Below are 27714 nucleotides of genomic sequence, written 5' to 3' on the forward strand. Positions count from 1 at the left end.
TTTAATATCTCCCCACCCTCCTTTATTTTTCTCCTTAAACACCCTCTCTGTATCTTTTTAAGAAGCTTTATTTCTTTATAAATATATAGCATTCTCAAAGATTTATTTATAAAGCTATCAATATATTTTTATATATGTGTATTTTCTTTTTTACATATTTTTAACTGATGAAAGGTATGCACAGCAGATCTCGTAAGTACTCCAGTAGCTCAAAAGGGATGACTGTGTTAACTCCTTATCCAGCAGAGATGACATCAATTCATCTTGTGGTTCTTTCAGTGCACGCAGCTTTTTCATATTCTATTGCCCGTGGTCCAATAAGGTTAGCCCTGAGCTGACATCTGCTGCCAATCCTCCTTGTTTTCCCTGAGGAAGCTAACATTGTGTCCATCTTCCTCACCTTTACATGTGGGACTCCGGCCTCAGCATAGCGTGCCAAGCGGTGCTTAGGTCTGCACCTGGGGTCCAAACTAGTGAACCCCGGGTGATGAAGCAGAACATGAGAACTGAACTGCTGTGCTGGGCTCGCCCCCCAACTTAAAAACTTTTAAAGCCCTCATCACCTCCCTAGCCTCATTGCTTGCCAGTCTGATACCGTCACTCCCTTTCAGCCAGACTAAAAGACTGGGACGTCCCTGATGAAGCCATGCTCTCTCTTACTTCACCTCCTCCTTGTACTTCATGTCTCTGTCTCAACTTTGCTACTAGTGCCCTAAGACGGAGTGAGCCCACCATTATCCTGGTCCCTAGGGAATCTCATTCTTACTCCTCTTGTATCACTTAGCACATTAATATAAATGTCTGTGTGCCTGACTGTCTGCCTGAGTACACAGCATGCTTCTGGAGGGCAGTGTTTTTATCTTACTCAGCATTATCCTTCCCTAGGGTCTAAGCCAGTGTTGAATGAATGAATGTATAAATGGCAAAAGAAGCTGTGCTCTGCCTTACGAAGGAATTCAGGAAAACTCAAATCTTTCATCTGTTTGTTCCATGCAGAAAGACAGTTTTGAATACCAGCCAGCTCTACCACTCTATTAGCTGAATTACTTTGGGCAAAGTCACTTAATGTCCTTAAGTTTCATTTTCATATTCTGAGAATTAGGGATCCTAATAGTGTTTACTGTATAAGATTGTTTTGAGGAGAGACTAGAAAAATGCATGTAGTTGCACAGTACCAAGCACTTCATTAAATGCACAAGATATGTTAGTTATTAATTTTATTGTAATTTTTATTAATAATTACCATTTCATGCATGCCTGCATGTGGGCTACAGAGGGAAACAAAGATCTTTTTCATGTGCTCAGCAGGAATGTTTTTTGTCTTTTCTCTCTTTCTAGTGAGGAAAAAGCAACTTAACGGGTGTGAGGAAAAAGAAACTACGCCTTTGGCATGCTGCCAGCTGGCTGTTGGCTGCTTTGAGTTTCGTTTTCCTTCTCCTTTCAGATGCGAAGCCGCCGCCCTCTCATCAGAACCTTCTGTCTGCAAACTGTTGCTCCTCCATACTTCCGGACAGAGCAGCTCACGCTGCATCTACGCCTTCTCCAGCTCTTAAAGGCACGTAAGTGACTTCCTGCCTTCCAGTGTTTCCCAGCAATGTGTGAAGACGATTGCCCGTTTTCCTTCCTTTGAAAAAGAGTTTCAGATTGGAATTGCTGCCAATGATCATATTTTTCTCTTTCATTTGTTTTGTTTTTCAATGAAAATTTCAAGCACAGGGACCTTGAGAGAATAAATGAACACTAGTGTAATCTTATACAGTTTTATCGGATTTTTAAAGTGCTTTCCTTTATTTAATTAGAATAGTTTTTTTTTTCTTAAAAACAAAAGCATCACAAATAATGTTTAAGTTATCTGTGAATCTCTCCAACATTTTCTTCTCTTCTCTTCCTTCCCAGAGGGAAATACTATCCAGACTTTGGTATAAATTGTTGTCATGCTTGCTTTTGTGCTTTTACTGTATGTATGTATGTATCTAAATATGATCTCTAGTATTGCTTTGTGTATTAACAGTTTGTATGAATGATATGCTGTGTCTGATTCTCAACTTGTTTTTATTCACTCACGATTAGTTTTTTGAGCTTTATCTGTGTTGATACAAACACGTCTAGTTCACTCACTTCAATGCTCTTTAGTATTTCATTGCGTGAATATGCCAAAATTTGTACATCTAATTTTCTAATGTCATCATAAACAATGCTGTTATAGTATACTTGCTCTCCAAAATGACACATACCCATCAGGACAATGTGAATATTCTTGAATCTCCATATCCTGGTCAACTGTTGGTATTGCTGAAGTTTTCCTTGATGTAAAATGCTATCCCATTACTGTTTAATTTACAGTTCCTTGTTACTAGAACGATTGAACATGTTTTTGTGTGTTAATAGCACATTTGAGTTATCTCATCTGTGAATTTCCTCTTCACATACTTTGACTACTTTTCTATTAGGTTGTTCATGGTTTCCTTATTTCTTTAGAGGAACTCTTTGCATACGTTGGATAATGTTTGTAAAACATGAATGTTTTTAAATTGTATCTTTTATTGTAAGAAAATGTTGTTTTAATGTAGTCAAATTTATCTTTCTTTCCTTTATAGTTTGTACTTTTAGGATCTTATTTAGAAATCTCCCCCAATGCGAAGGTCGTAAAGACAGTCTCTGGTATTTCCCTCTAAAATTTTTCACATTTAGTGCTTCACACAAACTGGAATTTACTTTTGAGGATGCTATGAGATTATGAGGATGATATGATTTAATTTTTCAAAACAAATTTTCCATAGGGCTGTCCACTTGCTCTCAAGGCTGAGTAATCAGTTGTGTCAACATTGTATTTGGTGTAATCCTTCCCTATTTCACTTCTTTCTTTACCTTGTGTTTGTTTCTCTGGAATGGCGCCCTGCAATGAAGCCTCTGCATGTTGGCCTCAAGCCATGTTTCCTCTGGGGCCCAGGATGTGAAAGTCAGTCAGGCTCAGGGGTCTTTATCACATTCTCCTCATTATTATAATTTTATTTAAGTCTCACCTTGCTATTCTCCACATCTATCTTGGCTATCCTTCGCTCCTCATAATATCACGTGAACTTTTGGGTCATCTTGTGACATTCAATGGAAAGAATGTTCTTGGGCATTTGGCTGAGCTTGCACTGAATTTAAAGATAAATATTGGAGGAATTGACATAATTTTCAAGAAGGCTCTTCTCATCCAAGAACGTTATGTGGCTCTGCATTTATTTAGGTCATCTTTCATGTTCTTTATAAAATCCCTTATATAATTATCTCTTCAGAAATTGTTCAAGTCTTTAAAAAAATTTACTCCTAGGTACATGATTTTATCTTCTGCTTCTCATTTTTTTATTTAATTAATTTTTCATTGAGGTAATATTGGTTCATAACATTATATAAATTTCAGGTGCGTATCATTATATTTCAACTTCTCTGTAGACTACTTTTGAGAATGAGGTTTAAAAAAAATCCACTATATTTTCCAAATGGATAATTACTTATATCTGGGATCTCTGGATTCACTTTCTTTGTTGCTGAAGAAAATTTTAGTGGAGGTCTGTCTGTGTGATTGTATGTCCGAGAATGCCATTACATAAAACTGCTCGCTTCCTTTAGGACTATTTCTGTAATAAATTCTGGGTTGAAACTATTTTTCCCTCAATAGTTTGAATGTATTTCTCCATTGTGCTCAGAATCTATTGTTGCTAACAATAATTCACTTTGCATTAGATTGTTATTCTTTTGGAGATCATTTGCAAGAATTTTTTGTTGAACCCAGATGTTCTTATGCAGATGATGCAATGATATATCCAGAACTGGGTTTATTTTTTATAGTCTTAGTACCTAAAGTGCTCTTTTGCTCTATGTTCATTTATGAAAAAAAAAAACCAGCCATTATTTTTTCAAACATAGCTGTTTTGCTATCCTCTTTATTTTCTTCTCCTGAAACGTCTCCTAGATGCATGTTGAAATGCCACATTCTTTCCTCTGCGTCTCTTAAAAAAAAGACAAAACCATTATTATTGTCTAAAACACATATGGAAAAGCACACACATCTACGATGTACAGCTCAATGAATCATCACCAAGTAAACTCACCCATCAACCACGGAACAGGTGAATATATAGAACACAATCAGCCATTGTACTCACTTCCAATCCCTATCCTGCCTTCATCCCCAAAGAGAACAACTATTCTGATTTCTAATACCATGAATGAATTTTGCCTGTTTTGCACTTTATAGTCTCACATGTTATGTATTCTTTTGTGTCCTGGCTTTTTCTCAATGATATAATTGAGAGATTCCTCTATTGCCTGGAGCTATTCCTTTTCATTGTTGTATAGTATTCTGCCCTTTGACTATACCTTAAGTTGTTCTACTGTTGATGGATACTTGCATTTTTTTCCAGTGTGGGGATATTAAAATAGTGCTGCTATAAAGATTCTTGTGTGTCTTTTGGTGTACATGTGCTATTTTCATTGGAGTGAAACTTTTAGGAGTGGAATTGCTGAATGATAGAATATATGCATATTTAACAGTTGTAAGCACCAAAGTAGTGCATGAAAATTCCCAATTCTGCAAGTCCTTATCAAGAATTGACATTGCTAGTCTTTTTAATTCTATCAGTTCTTGATCTCTTGTTGTTTTAATTCACATTTCCCTGATTACTAATGAGGTTGAGCATATTCTCACATTTATTGGCCATTTGTAAAGTGTGTTACAATTGCTTACTCATTTTTTCCACTAAGTTGTTTTTCCTTTTTTATTGATTTACAGTTGTACACAGACACACATACACACAGATATATTCTAAATATGAATATTCTATGATATGGATTGCAAATATATTTTCTCTTATAATGTGCTTTTTCATTCTCTGTATCCTTTGATGGATGGGAGTTCCTAATTTTAGTGTAATATAATTTTTATTAAACTTTCTTTGATATTTAGTGCTTTATGTGTTCTTAGGAACCTCCCCTGATCTTACAGTCCCCAAGCTGCAACCATATGAAACTCACAGGAACACCAAGGCATATTTTGACATTTTTGAGAGAATTATAGTGACCTCTGTCACTAGTTGAGCTACTACCTAGAGGTGGTTCATAGTTTCAACATTAGATTGTTTATGTTTTTTCAATGATGTCATATTTTTACAAAGTAGGATTTTCTTCATTAAAGATCATGTCATCTGTAAACAGAAATCATTTTATTTCTTTCTTTCTGATTTGAGTCCTTTTTATTGTTATTTTTCTTGCCTAATTGATCTGGTTAGGACTTCTCGTACTGTGTTAAATAGAAGTGGCCAGTGTGGACAGTCTTGCCTTATCCCGATCCTAGAGGGAAAACTGTGGGCTTTTGTATATGAACTTATTACATTGAGGTAATTTTCTTCTATTTCTAGTTTGATGAGAGTTTTTGTCATAAAATGGTGTTGAATTTTGTCAAGTGCTTTTTCTTCATCTGTCAAGAAGATTACCTCATTTTTATCCTTCATTCTGTTAATGTGGTATGTCACATTTACCAATTTGTATATGTTGAAATATGCTTGCATCTCAGGGATAAATCCCATTTGGCCGTGGTGTGTGATCCTTGAAAATATTGTTGAATTTGGTTTGCTAGTATTCTGCAGGGGATTTTTGAATTTACATTCATCAGGGATATTGGCCTGTAGTTTTCTCTTCTTGTAGCATCTTTGTATGTCTTTGGTATCAGGGTAATGCTGGCCTCACAAAGTAAGTTTGGAAGAGTTCCTGCATCCTGTTCAATTTTTTGGAAGATTTTTGGGATTGTCATTAATTCTTCTTTAAATATTTGGTAGAATTCACTAGTGAAGGCTTCTGGTCCTGGACTTTTCTTCATTAGGAGATTTTTAATTACTTATTCAACTCCCTTACTAGTTATAGGTCTGTTCAGATTTTCTATTTCTTCATGATTCAGTCTTGGTAGGTTGTATGTTTCTAGGAATTTATCCATTTCTTCTAGGTTGTCCAACTTATTGACATATAATTGTTTCACAGTATCTCATAATCCTCTTTCTGTGGCGTCAGTTGTAATATCTTCATTTCTCATTTTATTCATTTTAGTCTTCTTTTTTTCTTGGTTAATCTAGCCAGAGATTTGTCAGTTTTGTCGATCTTTTAAAAAAACCAACTCTTAGTTTTGCTAATTTTTGTCTATTCTCTATTGCATTTATTTCTGCTCTAATCTTTGTTACTCACTGCCTTCCACTAAATTTGGACTTAGTTTTTCTTCTTTTTCTAGTTGCTTGAGATTTAGAGTTAGATTATTTATTCAAAAGTTTCTTCATTTTTAATGTAGTCATTTATCACTATAAGCTTTCCTCCTAGTACTGCTTTTACTGTATCCTGTAAGTGTTGATATTCTGTGTTTTCAGTTCCATTTACTTCAAGATATTATCTAATTTTCCTTTTGATTATTTCTTTTTTGTTGTTCCAGAGGTATTGTTTAATTTCCACATATTTGTGAGTTTTTCAGATTTCCTTCTGCTATTGATTTCTAGTTTCATACCATTGTGCTCAGAAAAATACTTGGTATGATTTCAGTCTTCTTAATATTGCTAAGACTTGTTTTATGACTTAATATGTGATCTATCCCAGAGAATGTTCCATTGTGCTTGAGAGGAATGTGCATTCTGCTGCTGTTGTATGGAATGTTCTGTATATGTCTATCTGGTTTAGAGTGTTGTTTGAGTCCTCTGTTTCCTTATTGTTCTTTGTCTGGATATTCTATCCATTATTGAAAGTTGGGTATTGAAATCTCCTATTATTATTGTGTTGCTGTCCATGTTTGTTTTATTTATTTAGGTGCTCTGATGATGGATACATATATATTTATAATTGCTATATTCCTAGTGAATTGACCATTTTATCGTCTATATAATGTTCTTCTTTGCCTCTTGGGACAGATTTTGACCAAGTCTATTTTGCTTGATTTAAATATAGCCACCCTGATGTCTTTGCTTAACATTTTCATGGAATATTTTTTACCATTCCTCTACTTCTAGTCTATGTGTGTCCTTAAGTCTAAAATGAGTCTCTTGTAGACAGCATATAGTGGGATCTTTTTTATCTCTTCAGCCTTTCAATGCCTTTTCCTTGGGGAGTTTAGTCCATTTACATTTAAAGTAATTATTGATGGGATGAGACTTACTACTTGCCATTTTGTTAATTTTTTCTGTCTTGTAGCTCTTTTTTCTCTCTTTTCCTATTTTTGCTGTTTCCTTTTAAAATTTTTAAATTTTTTTGTAGTGATGTGCTTTGATTCCTTTTCACATTTTTGGTGTATCTTCTATAGGTATTTTCTTTTTGGTTACCTAAAACATCTTCTAACAATCTATTTTAAGCTGATAATTAATTAACTTCAATCGCATACAGAAACTTTATGTTTTCACTTCCCTGCCTTATATTATTTGTCACAGCATATCTTTTTACACTGTGTATCCAGTAATATATTTTTATAGTTATATTTTTTACACTTTTCCTTTTTAACTTCTACCCCTAAATTAAAAGTGATTTACACATCACCACAATATTAAACTATTCTGTGTTTGTTTATAGATTTACCTTTACTAGAGATCTTTATATTGTCATAAGCTTTCATGTTTTTGTTTAGCATCTTTCACTCAACTTCAAGAACTCCCTGTATAGTTTCTTCTAAGGCAGTTCTAGTGGTGATGAACCCCTTCAGCTTTTATTTATCTGGGAAAGTCTTTATCTCTCCTTCACTTTTGAAGAACAATTTTTCCAGACATAATATTCTTGGTTGGCATTTTTTTCTTTTAGCACTTTGAATGTATAATCCCACTCTCTTCTGGCCTGCAAGGTTTCTGCTAGGAAATCTGCTGATAGTCTTATGGGGATTCCCTTGTGTGTGATAATTCATTTTTCTCTTTCCGCTTTAAAATTCTCTTTTTTGTCTTTGACTTTTGATCATTAGATAATAATGTATCTTTGTGTGGACTTCTTTAGATTTATCCTATATAAATTCTATTGGACTTTTTGAATCTGGATGCCTATTTCCCTCCCCATATTTGGGAAGTTTTAGGCCACTATTTCTTGATAAGCTTTAAAATGCCCAACACCTCCCTACTCCTGGGACTCTCATAATGGGTATATTGATTCATGTGATGATGTTCTATAAGTCCCTCAGGCTCTCTTGCCTCTTGTTCATTGTTTTTCATCTTTGCTCCTCTGACTTGGTGATTTCACATGAAACATCCCTGAGTTCACTTATTCTTCTGCATAATCAAATTTGCTGTTGAACTCTGTAGTACATTTTTCAGTTCACTTATTGTATTCTTCAGCTTCAAAATTTCTATATTTAAAAAAATATATATTTTCTGTTTGTAGAAATTCTTATTTTGTTCATGCATCATTTTCCTGAGATCATTGAGCACCTTTATGATGGTTATTTTGAATTTTTTATGAGAGAATTCATATACCTTGTTGGTTTCTGTGGATTTATTTTGGTCCTTTGATTGGACCATATTTTTTTGTTTCTTCATGTTCCTTTTAGCTTTGTTTTAGTATTTTTACATTTGAATAAACAGACAGTGCTTGCAGTCTTTGTGAACTGGATTTGTACAGGGAAAGACCTCACTAGTCAGCCCTGCTTTAGAAACTTAGAGCCTCTCAAATCTTCTCTGTGGATGCATTTTCTCCAGACTTGAGAGGATAAATTCCTAATTGCAGAAGTTTGTCAATTTCATTTTTTTAGAAGCTCATTATATCTTCTTCCTTCTCATGTCTGTCTGCTATACCACAGGTTCTCTGGAGCAGTAGCATGTGGTCAGCTCTTTTGTGTTCTCTGGTCCTCCAGGTATCTCTAATATTCTAAGTTTCATCAGTGCCATGGGTAGGAAACTAGCAAAAGTGTAGGTGTTATCCATTTTCCTGTTGGCTTTGATGTGGCTGGTTTTGTGCTTGCTTGGGGTATAGGACCCTCTTAATTGGTTTCTGGCCTTCTCACAAAAGGGATTTGTCCATGAATTGTTGTGCCCTTGTTTCTGTTGGATGAAGGAGAGGATGGGTCTTCCTAGTCCACCATTTTGCTCCTATTATCCTTCTTTCTTCTTTCTTTTAGTTTGCTAACATTCTGCTGAGGATTTTTCATCTATATTTATGAGTGAGATTAGTCTGTAATTTTCCTTGTATATAATGTCTTTAGAATGCATTAGTATCTAAATTATTTGCTGGAAGAGTTTATTTAAGAGTGTATTGTTTATTCCTCAAAGTTTGGTCAAATTCAGCTGTTAGATCTTTTTATCTTTGAGTTTATTTGTCAGAAGTCTTCAATGATGAATTTTGTTTTTAAAAACAGCTTTGAGACCATTGAAATTTCCTATTTATTTTATGTCAGTTTTGATGTTTTGTTTTGCTCAGAATTTACCCATTTCACCTATTTTCAAATTTATTGTTTTAAAATTGTTCAGCTTGAACAATATTTTTATTGTTTGTAGCATATGTACTGATATTCTTTTCTATGTTCTTGACTTTGGTATCTCTCTCGTTTTTCTTTATTAGTTCCAGCAGTATTTTCCCAATTTTATTAATCTTTTTGAAAAATTAGCTAGTTTTGTTGATCTTCTCTTTGTATTCTTGTTTTTATTCCATTAATTTTTGCTTTTATGTTATTACTTATTTTCTTCTACTTCCTTTGGGTTTAATTGGCATTTTTTCCTAACTTTTTGAAGATGAAGCTTATATCATTCATTTTCAGCCTTTCTTCTTTTCTAATACAAGTGTTTAAGGGTATGCATTTTTACTGCTTGTTTTAGCTTCAAAGTTTTGACAATAACATTTTATTATCATTTGATACAATTTCCTAAATTTCATTAAGATTTCTTATTTGTTCTATGGATTATTTAGAAGTCTATTTCTTTGTTTTCTAATGTATGGGAGGATCCGTTATTGTCTTTTTTCCTAATTTCTGGCTTATATTCTTGTTTGAAATTATAGTTCTTTGAAATGTTTTGAGACTTGCTTGCTTTTTTAGGTTTGTTGGATTACTTCAATATCTGCCTTACCCTTTCTTTCTCTTACCGTTGCACTCCAGTTTCACATGTTAGCCAGTTTTACTCTACCCTAAGTTTCTTTTGTCCTCTCCTCTTCATCCTCTTTTTGTCTCATTGCTTCAGTTTGATGTATTTTCTGCTGACTAATTCTTCCTTCAAGTATTTAACCTGCAGTTAAGTGTATCTTTCAATTTTTAATTTCAGATACATATATATCTTAAGTGCAGAATTTCTTTTTATCCTTTTTATTTTTTTTCATCTTATTGCCAAGAATTCAATCTTATCTTTTTATTTGAGCATACCAAACACAGTTATTTAAAAGTCTTTGTGGGTAACTCTTATCAGTATTGGTTTGTTTCTATTTTCTGTTTTTTCTTTTGGTTTTCTATCATGTTGTACTATTTGCTCCCCTATGTTTATGATGAGTGTTAGGCATTGAATATAAAAGAACTGTAGAGATAATTTGAAGCTAAGAAAATGCTCTCTTCATCCAGACAAGATTTATTTTGCATCCGCCATGCAACTAGATGCACTGGCAATCCTCATTTAACTTAACCCAATTGTAGATTGGAATTACTAGAAGATGGAATTAAGTCTATTTCCAGTCTGCTCTTGTTTCTTCCCTATAGCTCTTCAGAATCCTAACCCATAGCCTGGGGGGGAGCCTTGCCAAGGCACCTTCCTTAATGCGTTATATTCTCCTAGCTCTATAAGTCTAGCAAAAGCTTTGCATAACTTCTCAGTATCTCAGGTACCTCTTCTAAAGTTGACAAATGCACCTCAGAGAAATGCTCCTAAATACCAAGCTTACCTCACTGTATTCACTACTTTTGCAAATCTTAGCCACTGACGTAATTCTTTATTGCTTTGTTAGTTCACCAGTGCTTTCAAATATATGTATTTTACAGTTTATCCTGCATTTCTCATTTTTCTCATTGAAAGAATTGGCACAATGGCTAATAGTCTATTCTGCCACTGCAGGACCTCCATATCTGTTAACTCCTTTCATATTTCGATTTCTTTCTTTGTGAGCTGTTTTCTGTATAAATTCCTCATTTCTATCTTCTAATTCATGGATTGGCAAACTGCGGCTTGTGTGTCAGCCACTGTTTTTGTAAAAAACCTTTTATTGGAACACAGTCATGCCTATTTATTTACATATTGTCTGTGGCTGCTTTTGCATTATATTGGCAAAGTTTAGTAATTGTGACAGAGACCACATGGCCCACAAAGTCTAAAATCTTTACTGTCCATCATTAAGAAAAAGTTTACTGATTCCTATTCTAATTTATTAATTTCCTTTATTTTTTATCCTGTCTGTAGTTTATTTTGTCTACTGACTTAAAACATTTAATATATTTTTTATTTCTAAATTATCTATTTTTTTATATCTACCTGTTTTTGTTCCATTTCTATATGTGGGGTTTTTTTTTTCCCTTATAATCCAAATGACATGATTTAATTGGGTCAGGGAAAAAAGTAACTCACTGGAACTAAAAGCAGAAATCTGTGCGTTAAACCACTATGCTATGCTAGCCTCTCAACCTATTATTGTTTTTCCATTAGATACAGAACAATGGCAGTGACAACCAGATTGACGTGGAAAGAGGAAAAGAGTCTGCAACAGCTGCTTGGAAACGTTTCCTTGAGACTTCTTTATAAGTCTAGGGTGCATGGAGATAGCCCTGAGAATATGCTTAGAAAGTGTGCTCTTCAGGGGTCCACTATAACAGTGATATACTTCCATAACTCGCAACAAGACTGTATTCTTGGGTATCTTACTGTCATAGATTATGATTTCATAAAGCCAAAAGTTTTCTTCTATTCTTCATTTGAAAAGGATGAGACAAGTAAAACAAAAGCTGCGTGTTTAAATACAACACAGAAAATTACTGATGAAGAGCTAACATTTTATTCCTCTGATAATAAGATTTTCTCTGTAATACCAAAGAATTCTAGCCTTTTTATACATGATGCGTTAAGGGAAAGACTTGGATTAGATTTATACTGTAACTTCAAATATTCGGAATGGGAAGTTTTTCGACTTGAAGGTATGTTAAATTAGATAATCCTACATTCTGGTTCTAGTCTTTGTGTTTGGTAGGTCATAACTGGTCTATGAGAACAAGGAAAAATGAGAGGAACAATCAAATTTCATGCCATCAAATTTCTCTTTCACAAACTCCAAAATGAAACCTGGGAGGCATAAAGGTTATGAGGTTACTACTCAGAAAGTATCGGCACCTTTGAGCAAAGTAAGTTGAGAAGTATAACTGGAGAGATAGAGATAGAGACGGAGATGGAGAAAGAGAGAGAGAGGTGGGGAGAGAGGCCTTGCTATCAGAGCAGGGCTGTTTTGACACAAGTCCCCTTTTGTGTCAGCCCTGGGACCTCTAGATACAGTTATGTGAGAGTTTCCAGAGCGAGTTAATGTGCAGAAAAGATAACTTTCTCTTCTTCTCATTAGGCTGCCAAATCTAACTGCTAGTTAAACAGCTCAGTCCCAGGTTATGCAAGCAGACTAATGCCTTCCTTGGAAGGTAGACTTGGCTATGTTTAACCAGACAGTTTTAAAAATTATTATGTTGTGTTTATTTCCTATAGGAATTAAGGATGTTGCAGGCTACGTACGCAAGAGAACAAGAGCCACAGAGTAAGTTAGGTTCTTGGACTGTTTGTTATTCATTTCATTTAGACCAATTGTATAAATGACACTGACAATGAAATAGTAAGATAAAAATTTTATCACTTGGAGTGATAAAAATGAATTAGAATGTTATTGACATAATGTGTTCAAGAGAACGTAGAACAACAGCAAAAACAAAAGCACTACCAACTGTGAAACTTTTAAAATCCACCTGATGACAAATTGACTTCATGTTTCCCTTTGGACCATTTAGATTCAAAGTCTTCCAGACAGAGTCTAGATGACTATTTTAGATAATTCCTCTGAATCCTTTCCTTGAGAATAAAGTTTTTGGGGAACTTCAGTAAATTTTAAAAGCAAAGCCCCCCTTCCCCAATTTACAGACAAATACCTGCATTGCCTATATTTCGTTTTTATTTCTCCTTAATATAATATTTTTACAGAAAATAATAATTCTTCTTAAGTGGTGTTGATATTTCTCACCAGATTTGTGTTGTCTAAGGCTAATAATTTAACAATGATTTGGTTGCTGGTTAACGTTTAACTTTAGTCACATATAGACAAATGCATTTTCTTCAAGTCCCAAAATGCATAACCTTATACCATTTCAAATCACAGAAGATGCTAATATCAAAATAATAAGTAGATAATTAAAACGTATTTTTAAAAGGGAAGAAGAGAAGGATAATTGTGCTATTCTTTCTGGAAGTTTGGCTGTTGCATTTAACTACTGCATTTTGACAGGCGCAGAAATGAGCTGCTAGAAGACCTCAGAGCCTACAAACCTTATGCAGACTTGGTTTCAGAAATTCGTATTCTTTTGCTGGGTCCAGTTGGGTCCGGAAAGTCCAGTTTTTTCAATTCAGTGAAGTCTGTTTTCCAAGGCCATGTGACTCGCCAAGCTGCAGTGGGGGCTGATCTTACCAGCATTACTGAACTGGTAAGTTATTGCAGGATTTCCTGAGAGTTTTGATTATAGGTTAGAATTATTGTTTGTTAATTTGTTTGCCATTTTCTCTAATAACGGTAACCTCCTCCTAACCTACAAACAATTAAATGCTAAATCAAATACAAAACAGGAGCAAAAGTTCAATCAGAATTGTCTTCCTTGAGTTATATGATATAGGGAGGCTTTCCTTCTTTAGATGCAAGGAGTAGTTATATGAAGAATGCTTTTTGGCGTCTGTAAAAAACAGCAATAAAATTTAAAAAAATTTGTGGATATCTAAGTCCATTATATTTAATGTACATTTTTACTCACGTCCCCTATGGTTTTACCTGGATTGAAATGATTTTGTCTTTTTTATAATAAAATAATGAGGTTTATGTAATACAGTAATTTTCCATTTATAAGATCATTCTATAAAAAATGAGAATGAAAAACAAAACAGCAATTCACTTTGGTGGATCAACTTTCAAAGAGTAAATCTATCAATGCCCTTACGAACAGTGTCTTATTTGTAAACAAATATATTTAAGGAAATAAGTACTAACATAATTTTTTAAATTCGTTTTTTACTCTAAAGATCTACAAATTACTGTGCAATATTTAGCTGGAAACTCCCTTCCATTCTATGCTTGTCAAGATTATCATATAATCAAACAAAAAAAAAGAAAGAAAATGAATAGAGAATTTCATAATCAACTTGTTTTTCTGTGATTGCTGCAACCTAATGCTGTTATCTTCTGATGGGGAAAATGTTGTACATTGTCAATGCAAAATTTAGCGTAAGACAGTAATGGCTCTTTTTAGTTTTGTATCGCATTTAATAACTGAAAGAATTTTCTAGGACTTTTAAGAATCGCATCTTGTTTTTGATGTTTACCAGATTCTATTCACTTGGGTGGCTTTATTTTGGTATGTTATGTCTATTCTCAGAAGCCAAGGCAAGACACTGTAACAGCAATTCCATACATTAAGTATTGATTGAAACATTTCTGTTTGCTAAATATTATGTTGGCAATAGAGATCTAAATGTAAATAATACTTGGTCCATTTGCTCAGGGATCTCAGAGACCCATGTAGGTAATAAACAAATAAGTACGATTCAATGTGATAGATGCTATAATAGAGGTACTTATCAGGGCAAAATTTCTCTCCCTTCCTTTTATGTTGAAAACTCTGAAGGCATTGTTTTAAGAGAAGATATAGATCCTGAACTCCAAATACCATATAAACTGAAGGAATATAAGACAGAATATTTTTGAGGGAAACAGAATATTTTATTGTTCAGAGACCCTTCTCTTTGGAGAATTGAAATTGTAAAGGAAACAAATCAATGGTTAATGGAGCTATGAATCTGCATATTGATCTTGAAATTTTACAATATGCTGAAGTATGTAACTCCAGTGCTTTGTGTAATTCCTTTCATGTTGAGGCACCAGTGAATCAATTCACTTAGATCAAAATCTCCAATGGGATTACTCCTAGGCATTTCATGGACCAATGGGAGCTTTTGACTCCATCGTCGATTACAATAGGCCTTTCCTGGTTTGGAATGGGAGAGCTGTAATTCAAGTGTTGTCTGGTGTCTCTGAGAGACCCTTTTCTTTGTGATTCTTCCCAAATCTTTCCTAGTTGTGCCTATGTCAGATGTGTATTTGACCAATAAATGAAAATTTTTCATAAAATACTCCTGAAAAATGCTCTTTGGATCAGATTGAGTGTTTATCTAGGAAAGAAGATTGATAAGTAGTGCTTCTCAAAGTGAGGTTTGTGGACCCCTGAGGCCCTTTTAGGGGATCTGTGACTTTAAAATTATTTTTATAATAATGCTAAGATGGTTTTTGCTTTTTCCAGTGTATTGATATTTGAACTGATCATACAAATGCAGTTTCATCTGTTGGCACCTTAGCACAAATCAAGCAATGTCATCAAACACTACTAGTAGTCACTGATTCCTCCCTACCACTGAGCTTGCAGTAAAAACAAATGAACAAAATGCCAGTTCCACTTAAGAATGTCCTTGATGAATCAGTAACAATTATTGATTTTCTTTAAACTCAACTTTTGAGTACACATCATTTTAATATTTTGTGTATTTGAATGGGAAGTGCATATGAAGCACTTCTCATGCACATCAAAGTATGGTGATTGTTGGAGCAAGGGCGTTGATGCGATTGAGTTGTACTTTCCTCATGTAACATCATTTTTAATTGAAAAGACAGTTGACAGACTTGCTTATTTATACCTGGATATTTGGCAAACGTTTTTTGGAAAATGCATAAAGTGAGCCTATCACTCCAAGGAAAGCAACCAACAGTCTTTGTTGCCAATGAGAGCATTTGAGCTTTTAAGAAAAAATTAGAATTTTGGGAAACTTGTGCCCACTGCTCTGAGTTTGATAACTTCCCAACACTTAAAGATTTATCTGATGAGATTAATGATAGTATTAACAAATATGATATTTTAATATTGTACAATGAAATGTGCCAATATCTGGAAGATACAGATAAGCCAGTGGACCAGTATTTTCAAATGACCAATGCATCAGGTTACAAAGTATACATGGATAAAAGATATATACAAAGTGTAAGATAGATCAATCAATTTAATATAAGGGTGTAAAAATGTCACAGATTTCACATAGCAGCTAACCTTTCAGAAACGGTCACTCGTTGAGCTTTGATGTATTACTGACGAGGAAAATGCACAATTCTCTGAAAGCTATTAAATTAAATACTCCCTCCATTTTCTACTACATATGTATGTATGAGGGCAGATTTTCTTCATATACTTCAACTGAAACAATATGTCACAAGAGATTGAGTAAAGAGGCAGATATGAGAATCCAGCTGTTTTCTGTTAATCCAGACATTAAAGAGAATTGCAAAAAGTAATCAAGCCCACTTTTTCAAATAATTTTTTTGTAAAATACTTTTTTTAAATGAAGATGTTATTTAGGTTAACATGTAATGATTTATAATTGTACTTTTAAATGATTTAAGAAATATTTAAAATTTTTTAGTTTTAATTTCTAATATGTTAAATATCAATACATATAACGCACATAAATAAAGTATCTTTGGGATCCTCAATAATTTTTAAGAGTCTAAGGTAACCTGGAAACCAAAATTTTTGAGAGCCACAGTGTTAAAATATTAACCAGTTTCTGTTTCTTTCTCTTGTCCTATCTTGATTGCTAGTTGAAGAATAAATTTTATAGTTAATATGTTTTGTTATTACAGTATAGGGTATATCCTATTAAAGATGGGGAAGATGGCAAATCTCTGTCATTTATGTTGTGTGATTCCATGGGTCTGGATGAGAAAAAGGGAGCAGGATTGTGCCTGGATGACATACCCTACATCTTAAAAGGCTGCATACCAGACAGATATCAGGTAAGAATTCTCCAATCTCTAAAACATTTCAAATCATTTTAGTCAGTGCTTTTTGTTGAATTTTAACCCAATAAAGCTGTTTCAACTGTCATAAGGTGGTCTCCACATCAACCGATGCTACTTTACTTTAAATGAATAAGTATTCACGTAAGTAAAGAACAGTAACTGCTCTTCTAGCATTCTAGCATTAAGAAATATAACCAAAAGGCAGGATTCTATTCCTACAAGTTCCTGGCAAAGGTCAGGAGAAGATTGTGCTTGTATCCCTCTTTGCAATGATGTAAAGTAATAGAAAAGTAGTTGAATCTCCTGCACTTTTTTGATCACTTAGACAAAATACTGGAACAATTAACCACTCTTTCTTGATGTGTGATGTTATGCTGTAAGTGCGTAAGCTTCGCTACTTAAATACTACATAAACACCTAGACCCAAAGTGGTCTCTGTCACTAATTAGATGTGTACCCATAAGCAAGTTACACACTTGTCTCTGTAAGTCTTAGTTTTTTCATGTGTGAAATGTAGGTAATAACAATGCTCATCTCATGGGGTGACTGAGAAGATTAAATGAGGTGATGTACTCTAAATTCTCAAAAATTAACAATTATTATCACTTTTTTTTAGGTATTGGGTGTAAGACAATCAGCCTCAGTTTCTAAACAGTGACTTCTTTTGCCTCTCAGTTGTCCTTGATCGGAAACCTTAACCATGTACTCATTTATTCAAAAACCATTTATTAAAAATCCAATTTGTGCCAGACATTATGCTAGTTACTGGAAACACATGGTTGAATAAGAACATAATTCTTGTCCTCATGGAGCTCACAATAGAAGGAGACATAAGATACAGGGAGAAGGAACAGAGCAGAGAGATGGGAGAAATCATGAGCATACCAACACCTTCATTTTTCACAGCAGAGAATCAATCAGTCAGTCCAACATTGAAATACATAGTTAAAAAAATAATGAAGCCAGCCTTTTATTATGTTTTGTAATCTATTTTCTTAATCCTAGAGAGTATTGTCTTGTGGGAAGGAGATATTCACATGAAATTTGGTAATTCTTCTGTTTCACTTTAGTTTCTTTTTCTTCTGTAAAATTAAAAGAAATCACAGTATTTTAGTTCAAATGGAATTTTCAATATATCTTTCTCTCTCTCCATGGGTCTATTTAAATAGGCAAATGCTTGGAGATGGGTCTTAAATAATGTGTAACAGGGGCTGGCCCCATGGCTGAAAGGTTAAGTTTGTGCACTCTGCCTTGCTGGCCTCGGGTTGCACCAGTTCGGATCCTGGGTCCAGGCATGGCACCGCTCATCAAGCCATGCTCTGGTGGTGTCCCACATAGCACAAATAGAATATACAACTATGTATTGGGGGCTTTGGGGAGAAGAAGAAAAAGAAAAAAAAGAAGAAGAAGATTGACCACAGATGTTAGGTGCCAATCTTTAAAAAAAAAAAGTGATGTGTAACAAATGTTAATGGTAGTCTTTTTCTGGAGATTGAGATTGGAAGTTAGCTGTTTAAAAAAACATTGTTTGTACTTTCTTGAAATATAATGTAAATTATGGATAATTATCATTTTCACCAAAGTAATAAGGTGATTTTTCTGTAAAAAAGGTATAATGGCATTATGCTCACAGTGGAGAAGTATGTAAGGGGTACTACTAACTAATCTGGGAAGGAGTAGCTAGGGGGAGGGCAAGTTTTGGGTTGGAGGTTAGTGGTGGTCATGTTTGAAGCATGAATTGTGTCTGAAAGAATTCATCAGAAACTCTGTAAATGTTACCTTATGTTTTTATAACAGTTTAGTCCCCACAAACCAGTTACACCCAGTCATCCTACTTTCATCACCTCTCCGTCACTGAAGGAAAGGATTCACTGTGTGGCTTATGTCTTAGATATCAACTCTATCAGCAATCTCTCCTCTAACATGGTGGCCAAACTCAAACAAGTTCACAAAGAAGTGTTAAACTGCGGTGAGTCTCATTGTACTTATCAAAAAATTTTTATTACAAAATAACTATAGATTCACTGGAAGTTGCAAAGAAAGCACAGAGAGGTCCTGTGTACCTTTCATCCAATTTCCTGAGCCCTGGGTTGCTTGGTAACAAGAGCAGGCAGAGATCATTCACAGGCTTGACTGAAGGAAAGGCCCTAAATCCTAGTCGTCAGTCGTTAAATACTAGAATGGCCATAGTTTTTTGTCATGTGTGGTTTTCCTATGGCTTGATAGGGGACTCGTCTCCCTACATTATGTGACTAGATCAAAATCATCACTGTTATAATGTGTGTGTATAGCTCTACGTCATTTTCTCACGTTTAGATTCATGTAACTACCACTTCGATCAAGGTACATAACTATTTCATCAATACAAAAATCTCCCTCATGGTACCCTCCTAATCCCTTACCATCTCTAAGTCTTGGCAATCACTAATCTCCATTTCCATAAATTTGCCATTTTAACAATTTTATATAAATGAAGTCATACGGTATGTCATCTTCTGAGACTGACTTTTTTCACTCAGCCTAATCTTCTTTGAGGTCCATCAAAGTTGTTTTGTGTATCAATTATTTATTCTTTTTTATTGTTGAGTAGTATTCCATGGTGTAGATATACCACAATTTGTTTAACCATTCTCTATCAAAGGACATTTTGATTACCTTTAGTTTTTAGCTATGACAAATAGAAGTCCTATGAACCTTAGTGTACAGGTTTTTTGTGTAGACGTAAGTTTTCATTCCTCTGGGATAATTTTTCAGCTGTGTGATTGCTGGAACCCATAAGTGTTTAATTTTTAAGAAACCACCAAACTACTCTCTAGAATGATTGCACATTTTATATTGCCACAAGCAATATATGAGAGATCCAGTTTCTCTGCATTCTTGTTAGTATTTGGCATTATTGTTACTTGTAAAAATTTTAACTCTTCTGATAGGTGTGCAGTGATAGGTCACCGTGATCTTAATTTGCATTGTCCTAATGACTAATTACATTGAACATCTTTTCATGTGCTTCTTTGCCTCTGTATATCTTCTTCAGTGAAATCTCTCTTCATGCCTTTGGCCTATTTTCTAACTGGACAGTTTGATTTTTTACTATGGAGGTTTCAAGAGATCTATGAATTCTAGATATGAGTCAATAGTCAGATATACGATTTGCAAATATTTTCTTCCAGTGCCTAGTTGTCTTCTCACTGTCTTAACAGAGCCTTTCACAAAACAAAATTTTAAGAATTTTGATAAATTGAACTTCAATTTATCAATTTTTTCTTTTAAGGATCATGCTCTTCATTTTGTGTCTAAAAATTGTTCACCAAGCTTTAGGTCCATCAATTTTTTCTGTTTTCTTCTAAAGGGTTCATAGTCTTATGTTTTACATTTAAATATATGATCTATTTTGAATGAATTTTTGTGTAAATATGAGGTTTAGGTCAAGGTTCGTTTTATTTTATTTTTGCCTGTTAATATCCAATAGCTCCAGTACCAATTGTTGAAAAGACTGTCATTTCTCCTTTGAATTGTTTATGCTTCATTATCAAAAATCAGTTGTCTTTACTCTTGTGTGTCTATTTCTGTCCTCTCTGTTCTGTTCCATTGATCTATGAGTTTATTCTTCCACCAACACCATACAGTTTTTATTAACGTAGCTACAAAATAATATAGTAGGTCTTAAGTTGGGTAAAGTGATTTCCCCTACTTTATTCTTACTTGTCAAAATTGCTTTAGCTATTCTAGTTCCTTTGCATTACCATGGGAATTTTATAATTACTTTGTCTATTTCTACAAAAAATCTTGATGGGATATTGATAGTAATTACATTAAACCTGTATAGAAATTTTGGGGGAATTAATATCTTTCCTATGTTGGGTCTTCCAATCCATAAATGTACTATATCTCTCCATTTATTTAGATCCTTGATTTCTTTCATCAGTTCTCTGCAGTTCTCAGCATCCAAGTCCTGTACATGTTTTATTAGATTTAAACTTAAGTATCTACTTCTTTTGAATGCTTATGAATGGTATCATATTTATAATTTTGGTTTCCACATGCTTATTGCTAGTATATAAATTTACAATAGAATTTTGTATACAGATCCTATTTCCTGTGACCTTGTTGAACTCATTTATTAGTTGTAGGAAAATTTTTCTTGATTCTTAGGGATTTTCATGCCATCTCAAATAGGGGCAATTTCTTTCTTTTCAATTTGTCCTTATTTCCCCTTTCTTGACTTCTTGTCCTGGCTAGGACCTCCAGTGCTATGTTGAATAATAGTGGTAAGAGCAACACCCATGCCTTATTTCTGATCTAAGGGGGAAAGTATTCAGTGTTTCATCATTATCACCCATTAGCCATGGGTTTTCTATAGTTGTTCTTTATCAAGTTGTGGAAATTATTCATTATTTCTAGTTCTCTAAGAGGTTTTTGTTTTTTTTAAATCATGAATGGGTATTGAATTTTGTTAAGCAGTTTTTCTCCATAGATTGATATGATCGTGGGATTTTTTCCTTTTTATCCTGTTAATATGGTGAATTACACTTATTAATTTTTGAATCTTGAGCCAGCCTAGTCTTCTTAGAATAAAACCCATGTATTTCATCGCCTATAATTTTTTTATATACTGCTGAATTCTATTTGATAATATTTTATTGAGAGTTTTTACATCTTCGTGTTTGAGGGATATTGGTCTGTAGTTTTCTGTTTTCCTATGGTCTTTCTCAGGTTTTGGTATCAGGGTAATACTTGCCTCATAAAATGAGTTGGGAAGAGATCCTTCTTCTTCCATTTTCTAGAAGAGATTATGTAGAAATGATGTTAATTTCTTTTTAAATGTTTGGTAGAATACTCCAATGAAACCATCTGGGCCTGGAGATTTCTTTTTCAGGAGTTTTTAAAACCAAAACTTCAATTTTACAATAGTTACAGAGCTATTAACATTATCTATTTCATATTAGGTGAGTTGTGGTAGTTTGTAGTTTTTAGTTTTAGTCTATTTCAACTAAGTTGTCAAATTTATATGTGTAGAGTTGTTCACAGCATTCCTTATTATCCTTTTTACATTTGTGGGGTCTGTAGGGATACCCCAGTCCTTCCTGATATGGGTGATTTGTGTCTTCGCTTTTGTTTTTCTTTGCCAGTGTTTCTAGAAGTTTGTCAATTTTATTGATCCTTTCAAAGAAGCGTTTTGGTTTCATTGATATTTTAAATTGTTTTCGTGTTTTCAATTTATTCATTGATTTCTGCTCTTTATGATTTCTTTCATCTTCTTGATTTGGGTATAATTTGCTCTTCTTTTTTCTAGTTTCTTGAGGTGTAAACTTAGATTATTGATTTTGGACTTTTCTTCTTTTCTATTATAAGCATTGAGTGCTACATATTTTCCTGTCAGCACTGCTTTAGTCATGTCCCACAAATTTTGATATGTTGTGTTTTCATTAACATCCAGTTTAATGTATTTTTCTTTCCCTTGAGAATTCCTCTTTGACTCAGGAATTATTTAAAGTGTACTTTTTAACTTTCAAGTGCTTGAGATTTTTCCTGTTACCATTCTGTCATTGACTTCTAGTTTGATTCCATTGTGATCAAAGGACACACTCTGATTTAAATTCTTTAAAATTTTTTGACGTTTGATTGATGGCTCAGGATGTGCTATATCTTGGCAAATGTTCCACGGATACTTGAAAATAATATGTATACTGCTGTTTTTGGTGCCATGTTCTCCAAATGTCAATTAGATTGGATGTTCTCCGTTTTTGTTATAAGTGATTTTTTTATTATATCTTGGGTATTTGGGGTATTCTGCTACCAGACTCTGGATTTTATTTAAATCCTGTGTCTTAGCAGACCTCTTCTGACACTGTGCTGGTGAGAGTGAAAGTACAGCTTCCCCACTAGGCCTTGTTTGACGCCTTTTACTGGGAACAGCACTTTGTTATTACTCCCCATGTGACGTTCACACATACCCCAGGGAGGTAGGAGCCTCCTTAAGTCTGGGTGAATGGTGGTTAAAGTTGAAGTTCCTCTCTTGGGCTCCTCTGACACTGGTAGAGAGGGAGAGGGGTACCTCATTACTGTTAGTTGTGGTGGATGTCCAGGATCCCCAAGTAGCCTGCATTGACACCATTAGGGGCACCTAGTACAGTGCAGGTATAAAAGTCCTGGCTACCTACTTGTTCTTCTTCTATGATACTACCCTGGAAGGGGGTAGAATTTGGAGAAGGGAAGATACATTTCCACGAGTGGGACTGAGGTTATTTCAGTGGTGTTTGGATGGGATAGTGTGGCTGTTGTCTGAAAGTTTTGTGTCTTTCTAGGTTGCACCTTTTCTCATGCTTTGGCTGGAGAGACAAACTTCTTTCCCTTCTCTTTCCTCTTTTGTCCTTCCCTTCCCTTCCCTTCTTTCTCTTTCCTTTCTTCCTTTCCCTTCCTTTCTTCACTTCTCTTCCCTTTTCCTTCCTTTCCCTTCCCTGCTTTCCCTTCCTTTTTCCCCCTTTCTTCCCTTCCCTTTCCTTTCTTTGATTTTCACCAGCTCCAATTGACATTTCCTGCTTCTCCAGTAGCCAATATGGGATATACAAAGTAAAGGGAAAACCTAGAGAACTCACCACCACGTTGTTCCTTGGTTCCCAAGGTCCCTAGCCAGTCTACCTTCTCTCCATCTTTCAGTCTTTGCATTTTATTTACATGTAATATTCAATGTCTTTAGCTGTCCTTAGCAGGAAGAATAAGGAAAAGTGTGTCTACTCCCTTTGGTCCAGAACTGGAAGTCCTCTCATTGAACTTCCAAAAAAATTTAGCGTAAAGAATTGTCTGGGCATTTATACTCTAGAGCCTTATTGTTTAGTATATCAATATGAAGACAGATTATATTTAGGGTCTGAAAAAAACTGTGCTGTTTAATGTACAGAGCATGGTCTTAGTGGCTAAGTAAACCTAGATTTTTTAATAGTCATAAATTTTGATCTTGATAAAGTTAAGTGCACTGAACTTTAGTTTCTTCTTCTATATAAGATGAGAACAATAAGTTCTGCATCTAAAGATTGTAGTAAGCCTTAGATGTACTCAATGTAAGTATATAAACATATACAAACATTTACCAGCTCTAAAATTATGGTGAGTGTGGGATAAGACTCAGTTACAGAAGGGCTAAGATTTGAGATAAGTTTTTCAGGGGCACGTGACTAGATACCATGCTGGGTGGCAATGCTTAATGCATCTGACTGTACTGACTTAGGACCTCTAAGAAAACATTGCTTTAGTTCTGAAAGAGAAAAATGGTATTGTAACAGAAGTTGAAAAAAATTATACATGTCACTTGAGAACTGCCCTCTATCAGAGGCCAGGTTTTAATTGGCCAACTTTGCTAGTTATTCCTCTGAGACTTGAATGAAGAGAAGATAGTAAAGGCAATCATTTAGTAATAGGGATCACAAACACAGGGTTTCTGTAACGGGAAAATACGGAAAGCTCTGGTAAAAGAGTCTTATGAGTATCCTTGACTGGCATATGGAAATCTCAACTTTATAATATTTTTTCCTGGGGAAGCAGTTGTTAGTAAAGCAGAACTTTGACTGTGTTGGATGGTGAGTGTGATTTACTCATCTGGTCTCTGTGGTTTGAGGGAGAAGGCAAGAGGTCCTTAGTATGACTGTGAAATCAGTGTATTTTGCTTTCATAAATGTTCACATACCACCCTTCTCACTTTCTCTCTCTCTGGGGGTTCATTTTCAGTTCTCAAGGTCCAGCAACCACTTTTCCCCCTTGACCAGTTTAAAACACACTATTTAAATGAGATAGTAGATAATTGCATCTTAGTGTGAATTTAGTTGAATTTAGGAATGATCTCTCGTATTGGAAGAAAAAGATCATTTTTTTCTATTAGAAGAACTTCACATCCCATCTTTAGGTTTATTGTGGATATTTCGTTCTTTCCAAATCTTAAAATCAACCTACAGAGAGCTGCTTTAACACATATGTAATTACCTTGTTGACACATTGCTGTTTATGACATAAAATAACTAATTTATCTACTTGCTATAGGTATAGCACACGTAGCCTTGCTTACTAAAGTGAATAATTATGATGAAGTTCTTCAAGACGACCTTTTAAACATGAATAAATCTATGACTTCTAAAACCCAGGTAAAGAATACTGTTTGTAACCCGATATTATTGCAATAGTGTTATACTGCGTGTGTGTGTGTGTGTGTGCACGATCACACTACGTATTCACAGGTAAATGAAGAAATGGATCAACTGTCTGGTTAATTCAAGTTTACCCACTTTAAAACAATAACTGTCTGAATTATAATCACATTAAGGAGAGAATTTATCAAGTTATTGCTTTTTTGGTCTCTTTCTTAAATTATATTAATTTCAGTCAAATTTCAGATATAAAACATGCTTATTAAATTCATTTTTTCACAGGTAATGAATATCCAAAGAATGCTAAACATTCCTATTTCTAATATCTTGATGGTTGAAAATTATGCTTCAGAGTTGACGCTGAACCCTTTAAAGGAAGTTCTGATCCTCTCTGTGCTGAAGCAGATGTTACGGGCTGCAGATGACTTCTTACAAGATTTGCCCTGAGAAAACAGGTAGTCTGGCCCCTTTCTGGTCCTCTCATAAAACATTAGTGCTTTTTGAGAAACACTAAGTTATACTTTAATTGGATGGCTGGTGCCCATATGCCCGCTCTAGTTCTGACAGCCAGGTTAGGATATGTGCTCCGTTTCTGCTCTTTTTTGTTTCATGTTCAGATGAAATTGCATGAAATTTCCAACTCTGCATGTGACATCAATTGCCTTGATTATGATGCTTGGACCAAACCTGGATTGGCGCACCCAATTTGAGTTGATGTCTGCTGACAGCTTCCTTGAGACTCTGCTTTCATTCATGTTTTGTTCTCTGTCCCTGACAGCATCTAACTGATGGTACCTTCTAGGATCAGTCATTCCTCAAGCCCAAAGGCCAACCCTAAGAAGTGGTGGGCCAAGATATGCCCTCCTGCAAACCACCTCCCATATTTCTGCATCACTTACAATTTAATTTCTGTGACAGCTTTCTAAACTTCCCTAGCAAAATTAACTATTTCCTTACTTATTCTTCTATAGTACTTTATATAAAACTCTATGTGAATACTAATAATACTGAATAATGATTCTAAAATGATTATATAGGTATCTGCCTCCCTAGATAGATTGTGAGTTCTTTCAGAAGCAGAGTTCGGATTTTACTTATCTTTGTTTTCACAGATCTTTGCACGGTACCTGGCAGGGAGCAAGTATACTCGCCATTAGGCATCCCTCCCAGAATGATAACATGTGCTTAAAATTTGCCTTCTTATAGAATGGAAGACTGAGAGAGAATGAAATGCTAGAGAGAAGAAATGGAAATAAAGGAGAAGATGTTTCACTTATCTCTGGATGAAAATATGAATTTAAGTTAATTAAAAAGAGCTAATATTTCTTAAGAACTTATACTTTATTCTGTGAGAAAATAAAATTTCTTCTTCTAATGAATCTATGCCTGATTTTCATTGATTGAATTCCAGACAATCCTAGCCGTGTATGCAAAGAAGAGTGATCAAGCAGGTTACCAGTGCAAGTCGATAAGAAACTTGTCATATGCCAGTGCTGCCCAATGATTCTCAAGTCCTCTAGGTGGCTGTCCAAGTTAGGACTATTAATAAAGAAAAAAAGAATCCCAGAAGATAGTTTTCAGATTTTTCTAATCTTATTTTTTTCCCCTTCTTCTTCTTCTCCCCAAAGCCCCGGAGTACATCGTTGTATCTTCTAGTTTTAGGTCATTCTGGTTGTGCTACGTGGGATGCCACCTCAGCATGGCCTGATGAGTGGTGCCATGTCCCTGCCCAGGATCCGAATCGGTGAAACCCTGGGCCGCTGAAGCAGAGTGAGCGAACCCAACCACTCGGCCACGGGGCCAGCCCCCTGATTTTTTTTCTAAAGACTTTTCAACTTTCTTCTCCAAATTTCTTAGTCTTTTTCAATGAATATGACTTGATTCAATAGTTATCTATATTACACTAGTCATTTACTTTTAATCCAAATTGTTGTCTTCTTTGACAAGTCCTGGGTATTACAAAGGCAAGAACATCTTAGGGATAATTATGGGAAAAGGAATATTTCCTAAAGCAAAATTGCAGGTGAAGCTGTGCTCAAAGGAATGTCCAGAACCATGGTTCATTGGAAGAGATGAACAGGGTCTTTAAAAAAGATCTAGGAATAGAATAGTCATAGGTATTAAGGAGAGGAGCCAGAAGAAGACATTGGGTACAAAAGTGGATTGGCAGCCAGGATGGTAATGATATGGATGTAGGGGGCAACAGGTCCCAAAAGTAAGGTGTGTTTATCTCCATGTGATCCAGGGAAAATGAAAGGCACCACCATTGTTGGTTGGGAGAGACTGAAAGTGATCGAAGACGCACCATTGTCCTCACCATCTATAGGGCCATAACTCATCCTTGCCCAGGTTGGAGCCAGCAAAAATCTAGGCAGAGGAAGGTTTTTCCAGATGCAAAGTTAGATTCAAGGTGGAACGTCTATACTCTATTTGAGTGAGTAGCATGAAGTACACTTATGAAGGAGATGGAGACCTTGAAAGAAAAAAGAGGAGTAAAAGAGAGATCAAGAGAAACAATGAAGGGCTGTTCAGGTGAACCAACGTCGTT

The 27714-nt window shown here is 34.8% G+C and overlaps 1 protein-coding gene across 3 annotated transcripts; it reads left to right on the plus strand.

Moving 5' to 3' along the window:
* The first annotated feature begins 1455 nt into the window (after window positions 1-1455).
* On the plus strand, window positions 1456-26522 carry IFI44L (interferon induced protein 44 like). 3 transcript variants are annotated; one of them, XM_046645148.1, is made up of 9 exons: window positions 1456-1555; window positions 11604-12088; window positions 12642-12690; window positions 13429-13624; window positions 16873-17025; window positions 18829-19000; window positions 25063-25163; window positions 25449-25621; window positions 26279-26522. In XM_046645148.1, the coding sequence occupies exons 2-8, from the start codon at window positions 11614-11616 to the stop codon at window positions 25611-25613; spliced, it is 1311 nt and encodes a 436-aa protein (XP_046501104.1). In that variant the 5' UTR covers window positions 1456-1555; window positions 11604-11613; the 3' UTR covers window positions 25614-25621; window positions 26279-26522. The 3 variants fall into 3 exon arrangements, with proteins under 3 accessions (XP_046501104.1, XP_046501103.1, XP_046501105.1); XM_046645147.1 differs by having other exon boundaries at window positions 1471-1559; XM_046645149.1 differs by having other exon boundaries at window positions 1471-1559; window positions 26373-26522.
* The last annotated feature ends 1192 nt before the right edge of the window (window positions 26523-27714 follow it).

The sequence above is a fragment of the Equus quagga genome, chromosome 18 (genome assembly GCF_021613505.1).
Source record: "Equus quagga isolate Etosha38 chromosome 18, UCLA_HA_Equagga_1.0, whole genome shotgun sequence".
NCBI lineage: Eukaryota > Metazoa > Chordata > Mammalia > Perissodactyla > Equidae > Equus > Equus quagga.